Source organism: Nicotiana sylvestris, chromosome 5 (assembly GCF_000393655.2).
Source record: "Nicotiana sylvestris chromosome 5, ASM39365v2, whole genome shotgun sequence".
Taxonomy (NCBI): Eukaryota; Viridiplantae; Streptophyta; class Magnoliopsida; order Solanales; family Solanaceae; genus Nicotiana; species Nicotiana sylvestris.
Window position 1 is genome coordinate 107,994,116 of NC_091061.1, and position 7,750 is coordinate 108,001,865.

At 36.2% G+C, this 7,750-nt stretch overlaps 1 protein-coding gene across 1 annotated transcript; it reads left to right on the top strand.

The window, feature by feature from the left end:
• The first annotated feature begins 3,306 nt into the window (after positions 1 to 3,306).
• On the top strand, positions 3,307 to 4,694 carry LOC104228727 (E3 ubiquitin-protein ligase CIP8). The gene has a single exon (XM_009781253.2). It carries the CDS (start codon positions 3,359 to 3,361, stop codon positions 4,499 to 4,501), a length of 1,143 nt encoding a protein of 380 aa, XP_009779555.1. The 5' UTR covers positions 3,307 to 3,358; the 3' UTR covers positions 4,502 to 4,694.
• The last annotated feature ends 3,056 nt before the right edge of the window (positions 4,695 to 7,750 follow it).

Genomic DNA, 7,750 nt, shown 5'->3' on the forward strand with positions numbered 1-7,750 from the left:
CTTGAAAATTCGAAAAGACAAAGGCACACCTAAAATATGCTAGCATAACTTATGAAGACATACTTTGAAGGTAGTTTAGCTTAATTCTTTGTTTTTTGTGCCATTTGACTCTAGCACATAATAATTCATCATAATTATATTATGAAGACATAATATAATTCTTTGAAGGTTTTGATTATTCATGGAAAAAAAAAATTCCCCGTTATAGTCTTTTTGTTTTATATTTGGTGTTAAAGTCGTGGATGTCAAGTTCTTGCAACATAACGTACTTGTAGTCAGCTCTAATGATGATTCTTGTTTAATTTCTGGTAGATCTTAAAGTTAGTTACATATCGATGTGATAAATATCGTTTTACTCTCCTATATCATTAGCATTTTTGCAGCATTTTCATGGAGGTTTAAGTTTTTGTTTTTTTGTTTCAAATTGTAATTGTTGGAAAAATCTGAGTTATCATTCTTTTGAAATTTGTATTGCTTTAATGCGAAAATGGTTTCACCTTGGGAAAGGGGAGAAAAAAGAAGAGAGACTATGTAGATTTCATTGGTGTCGAGAAGATATGAAAAATGTGTAACTTTTTCCCAATTATAATGTATTAATATTGTTCTTGCAATTATCTACTGTTAGAGACGTTATTTTGTGGTATTGAATCCTGACATCTATAATAATTTATAGGAAACCTCGCTATTACATTTGCGGATAAACTTCGGTAGCACTTACCGGTCACTTTTGTCATGTACCAGTAGAATCAAGCTATATCATCATTTCCAAGAGGGAGAAGACGTGCCATGAATGTCATCTCATAAATGTAGTCGGGTCAAATTTGCATTAAGGAATAAAAAAACTTCAATTTTCTTTATCATAATAAGATTCTTTTCTCTTTGTGAATTGATATCCCTGTGTCTGTGTGTGTTCTCTGTTGCTATTGTGCGTTTGCCTATGCATACTTTAATCAACAATACTATGTCTTTGATCTTTTTCTCTATCTTCCTTGCAGTGTAGTAAAGAGAGTCTAAAGAAATATAGGAGGAGGAGGAACCAAAGGAAACCCTTAGCTACAAGTGGCTAACAATTTTTGACATGCAGAAAGAATAAAGTTTCAGCTGGCCTATATTGACTGTAACTCTGCCACGAATTGCTTAAACCATATTTTGTGGACCTTAATCTTTATTCTTAGGGATGGCAATTGGGGCGGGCTGGGCAGGGCGGGGCAGGGCAACCTTTGACCTACTAAGATTTTGACCCGCCCTGCCCATGTTTAGCCTTGTTTCAAAATTTTGCCCTTCCATGCCCTATTAAGCCCTGCCCCGTTTAGATTCATTTTTTTATATTTTTTTTTCATTTTCCAATAAATACTTTATCTTACCCGTATATTTATATAAATACCATATTTTACATCAACTATGCCAAAGAAAAACAAAGAACATCATCTTTGTTTTAAACCATCATCTTCGAAGATTAACGTGCTATTTGATTTTTAACCATCATCTTCGAAGATTAACTATGAGAAGATACATAATTTTTAACATGTATTGAAATATTGCAATTATATTTCAATATTTGTTGCAATTATATTTGTTTCAATATTTCAATATTTCAATTATATTGCAATTATATTTGTTTTTTAATTGTCAATATTTGTCTTTATAAATATTGATAATTAAGAAGGGACTTCGGCATTCTTTTTAAAATTTTATCACGAATTATAAATTGCGAACAATTAAAGTTGGCATTAGTAAATGTCACGGTTGAAAATCATACAACACATGGCTTCTCTCACTCTCAAGATAACGCATAGTATGTATACTTTGGATTGTCTATTTCTTTAATTGTAGCTTTCATGTTACATTCATTAATACGTAGAAAATTCTACCATCCTTTAAAAGTATTATTCCAAATTTGTGTCTGTGACATCCTCTAGCTACTTCAATATCAATTTATGAAAAGGAAGACATGAACAATGAAGTAAGCAAGGAGCTGACCTACAACATACCCTGTCCCATTTACATATTTCCCTGCCCTGCCCCGTTTACTGTTTGCCCTGCCCGCCCCGCCCCGCCCCGCCCCAATTGCCATCCTATTTATTCTCAGTGTCGGACCTCTTTTGTACAGAGATATTAGGCATACGCAGCATACGCAGCACAGGCACAAGCCATCTAGTTTATTTGGGGGAAATAAAGTAAAATAAGTTTTCAGTTTCAAAGGACAAAATAAAGTGACTTTCTTAAATAATTTTTATTAGTTTAGCTACCTTCAGAAAAAAATCAACTCTTATTATTTCTACAGCTTCCTGATAAAAAGAGAGCAAAATAAGAAGCTCCTCTCTTCTATAAATAGGGAGCTAAAACAATCCATTTTGTATAACAATCTCAAAAGAAATAAAATCTTTCATTCTCCCAAATTCTTTGGCTACATCTCTTATCTTGCATTGACGTTGGTTACAACATATAGAAAAAATTTATACATCAAAACTAATAATTGTTTATACTCTTTTTGTTTATAAAATTGTCTCAAATGCATTGCTTTATATTTATTTGTAGATTGGCTACGGGCAAATACCCTCTAATTAAAGCTACGAGAATACACAAAAGATACTAAGTGATGCACTAAAACTATTGTTAAAAATAAGGATAACACTCAAGCCACCTAGCACATTACCTTTATTCTCAATCTTCATGTTTTTTTATCTATAGTCATGTCCTCGGCAAATTAGAGCAACGTTATATCTTGCCTAATCATCTATTTCCAATATTTCTTTGACCTGCCTTTACCTTTCCGTTAGACTTTCAATATCAATCTCTCACGCCTCACTCCTTACCTGTACATCTGTTTCATTTTGTACCTCAAAGAAGTGATTTCCAATGCATTAAAAATCATCATTTACTACTCCATCCGTTCACTTTTACTTGACACGTTTTGACGTTTACGCTCCTTAAGAAATAATAAATAAAGTGCGTAATTTACCATGATACTCATATTAATTGATGCATATTTATTGGATTTGAGAAAAATAATTTGAAATGAGTATAAATATTGTGGTATAAGAGGAAAAAAAACTTATTTTCTCTTGATATACGTAAAGTAATAAATAAATAAAAATTTATTTTTAGTGTACATGCAAAATAAAAGTAAACGGGATAGTATTAATTTTATACTTCCTAAAATAGAATAGTACTATATCTATCATTATCTATTCCCTTCCACTAAGTTATTAAGTCACTAACCTTTGGATCAACCAATAGTGATCATATCCAACGGCTATGATTAATATAAGAATCTTACCAATTAAACCACATAAATTCCCTCGATCTTTTCCTTCTTCCTCTTTCTGCTTTTCTCCCCCACTTTTGGTCTCCAACAATGGCCGAGACACCCATCTCAGTCCCTCCAGCTCCAACCGGGTCGGACCCTGATTACTGGTGCTACCAGTGTGACAAACGGGTTGCCGTTGAAACCCTACCCGATCTTCCTGATCTCATTTGCACCGACTGCAAGAACGGTTTCGTCGAGTCCATACCCTCACGCGCTGCTGTTTCCGTCACTCCGGTTACGGGTTCCGATCAGATTGATGATCCTTCTTTCGGCAACCAGTTCATCCAGGTCCTCCGGCTCATCGCTGAGGCAGCGCGTGACAACGACGCGCCCCCTCCCCCGCCATCTGAGCACGCTGATCATCATTCCGATCTCGATTTCCTCCGTGTGGAGCTGAACGGTTGGGACGACGACGACGATGACGAGGAGCAGAACGAGAACGACATCGAGGTTAGAAATGTTGTTGACGAAGAGAATCGAGGGAATAGAAGCCAATCTGAGGACGAGGATGATGATGAAGAAGATGATGGAGGAGAAGATGATGATGTTGATGAGGATGAAGGAAACGAGAATCGCGGCGGCGGCGAAGAAGAGGATCTCCGGCGAAGGCGGCGGGAAGTGCTCCGTCTCCGACTCCGTGACTTTGCCGCCAGAGCCGCCAATCGGCGCAACCGGATTCTCGATTGGGCAGAGATTCTGATGGGACTTGAAGACCACTCGATTGAGCTCCGATTACAAGTTCCGGACGTTGAGGGCTACGTCGGAAACCCTGGGGACTACGTGGACGCGGCGGGTTACGAAGCTTTACTGCAAACCCTAGCTGAGAGCGATGGTAGCGGAAGGCGAGGAGCTCCACCAGCTTCCAAGAGTGCAATTGAGGGTCTTGTTACATTGGCGATCAAGGAAGAACAGGAAGTTATGGCATGTGCCATTTGCAAAGATGTAGTTAATGTGGGCGAAATGGCGAAGAAATTGCCCTGTGGTCATGGTTATCATGATGATTGTATAGTTCAGTGGTTGGGTTCGAGGAATTCTTGTCCAGTGTGTAGGTTTGAATTGCCTACAGATGATCCTGAATACGAAGAGGAGAGAAAGAAGCGAGGACTATGCATTAGCAGCAGTGGTTCTTCGAGCTCAGGGGAAGCGGCTGCCACTGCTGCTGTTAATGATGATAATGCTAGTTGCCTCTGATTGATGCTATTGTGGTAATATCAGCCATTGGCATACTTTTTAGCTTTATTCTTGCTTTTTTTTATCTTTTCCTTTTCTTAATTTTGAATGCTCTGGCGATTGTTTTTAATGTAATTTCACCCTCTCTCCCCCCTTGTATTGAATGTAATAATCTGTTTATCTTAATGCTGATATGAATTTTCTATTGCACAAATATCATTTTTACTCTATTATGTGGATAATTTTGTGAAAGCTAATTGAAATGGTGTCACATTGTGCAAAAAATAATGGAAAATTTTGGTGCACATTTGCATTGTTTTGCTGGAATCTTCACCAGACTATGTAATTGCTTAATGCTTTAAATATGTTTCTGGGGACTTGCGAATTGAGAAAGATCAGGATGAAACAAGATAGTGAAATTGGCTAGATAATCATTTGGAAAGATGATTAGCTATAGATCACATTTTAAAAGTTGAAGTTAATCCTTTCACGGTTGAAGTTTGCGGACTGATGCTGGTTTTATATTTAAACTTTCTTGAGATCAAAACTTGGAGCAATTTATTTGGAGGAAATGTATTGCCAGTGGAGTAGTGATATGGCTGGAGTTGGTAAGGATTCATCAAGGAGATGGGAAGTGTAAACTGAAAGGGTCTACGTCCACAAGTTTGTTTCCTTTAAGTTCTAAAAGTTGCTCTCATCAAAAACATTGTTGCTGGTGTATTGAGTTTAATCATTGGTGAACAGTCCAATTTTAGTAATGTTTTTGAGTTTTTTATGGCTGCTGGCTGAATAGTGTGTTCCTAGTTCTAGAAGGACAGCAAGAGTGGAAGTCGCGGACCATTTATTTCTACTTGCAGTTCATCAGTGATCATCGTCTCTGTAGTGCAGAATGCTTCTGGAAATGGATGCTTCTATGTGAGATCTGTTTACATGGCCCTATGAAACATGTTATCATTCCTCTCAACCTCGACATTCTGAAACTTATCCTTGCTTAGTGGTCTCCAAGATGTCCAAATTTTCTTGTGCCTTGAGTTGGAGAATATCTGGAAAGGAAGATTCCTTGGCAATGATATGTTGCTTGTTCATTCACTGCAAATGGGGTTCAATTTCAGCTGTTTGGAGCAGCTAATCTTTAAATTAGATGGGTACTCCCATTTACTGTTCTCTTCTTAATGCTGCTGCAGAAATCTGGTTAACCAGCAGATTCAGTAGGTTCTTCGGATACACAACTATCTTTTGAGTGTGCTTTGTAGCTGGGAGGTTTAACTAGAAACCTCTAGTTGGAAAAAAGAGAAGGAACCGAAGAGTGTCATGCATACCTTTTTATGTGCTGTATGGAGGAATCCCTTACCCATTACTGGAACTGTCATTTTGTTTGAAATATCTTCTCACTGCATTTTTGTTGAAGGTTTGTTTGAGGCACGCCTAAGTCGTGATGTTGGATGCATAAACATTTCGCCTCCTCTAGGCAGCGCATTAAAAGGTGTGCCTATTGCCCATGGGTTCTACCTTGGAGATGGCATCATTACAAACATAAGGAAATGTTATGAATGAATGGATTTGTTTAGAGAAAGTTTTATTGTGTGCCTTTTACAAGTGACATTTTTTTTTTCTTATAAATTTGTGGACCCCAATCTTTTACTTTTTGGTCCACAAAATTGTGAGATAAAAAAAAGGTCTCATACAACTAGATCTAAATATCCTCAAAGCTAAAGAAAATACAAGATCCAAATATCCTATATATATATATATATATATATATATATATCAATTGCACTAATCAGAGAGTAGTTAAGCACCGGTGTTCTTAAACTTTGCAAGCTCCTGTCGCACAACTCCGGCCCTCTTAATCTTTGCCCGCATAAGCTTGAACCTGTCATGCCCTCCTCTTCTGCACTATCAACTTCCTTCCCCATGAACTTGGTCTCACATCAGCAGCTTCCGTAGCCTCTACCATGGTCTTCTTCTTTGAGATTCTTTTAGCTTCCTTAGCAACTTCCTCTCTGTAGTTGATTAAGGCTATCCTTCCAATCTACACAAAACTCTTAGAGCGGCATTTTCGGCAATCTGAAGGTGTAGAAGCGCGAGCAAAATACAGATCATCCATGGATACATCTCACATCAAAATTATTTTTTAAAAGCAAGAGACAATAAAACATAAAAATAAAAATTGATCTACAAGTTTCTACGTGGTTGAGATGATTTTTGCGAAAAGTATAACTCAAATGGTCATTTAATGAGTGAATGTCGGGAAATTATAATTGCATCTGTTTTCTTTTTCCAACAAATATGTTAGGTGTGTCTTGAATTATATGACTCCTAATTTTATTATACTTCCTAGTATTTTTTTTAGGAATCGTTAAAGGTTTGGGAAACCTATTGTTTTAATAAATTAGGGAAAGAAAAACTTATTGTTATTATATGTTTTTTCTTATAGGTTTGTAACTACTTTTCTTATTCATAGTGAAAAATTATCTCTGCTTTTGTATCGAGGATTAGATTTCGCCGAATCTTGTTAAATCATTGTATTAATTTTCTTCTCTATTTTTATTATGTGATTGTCTGCTAGCTAACTCACGATCTTGCGCACCAATTGGTATCAGAGCTAGGCTCGGATTTCTACACATAATTTAGAGTTAAGATGTCTTCATCATCTTCAATAAAGTATGAAGTAGAGAAATTCAATGTGGGCTCTAGATTCAATTTATGAAAGATTAGGATGAAATCGTCCATGGCGTTACAAGAGTTATAGAAATCAATTGATGAGGAATTTTCTGAAGATAGTCAAAGAAGGAAGACCTGAAGAAGAGTGCTATAAGTGCGATCTTTATAAGCGATAAGGATAGCATTTTTCAGGAAATTGCTGAAGAAACTTCTGTAACAATGCATGGAAGAAGTTTGAAGATTTGTATTATGAAAAATCACTGACAAACCGCATTTACTTAAAAAAATAGGTTATTTAATCTCTGTATGAGCGAAAGTACAACGGTTAAAACTCACATTAATGAGTTTACTTCAATTATAATGGACCTAAGAACATAGATATAAGAATTAAGAGTGAGGGTGTTATGTTCTATAGCACCTTCTTACGATACTTTTACTAATAAAATACTATATGAAAAAGATATTAGTATTTCATTGGAAGATGTTAGAAATGCACTAAAATCTAAAGAGTTGAAAAGGAGATTTTTAAACAAGCAAAATTGTGTATGAGGGTCTTGTGAGTAGAGGAAGAACACAACAGAAAGACTTTAAAAAGAAAAAAATATA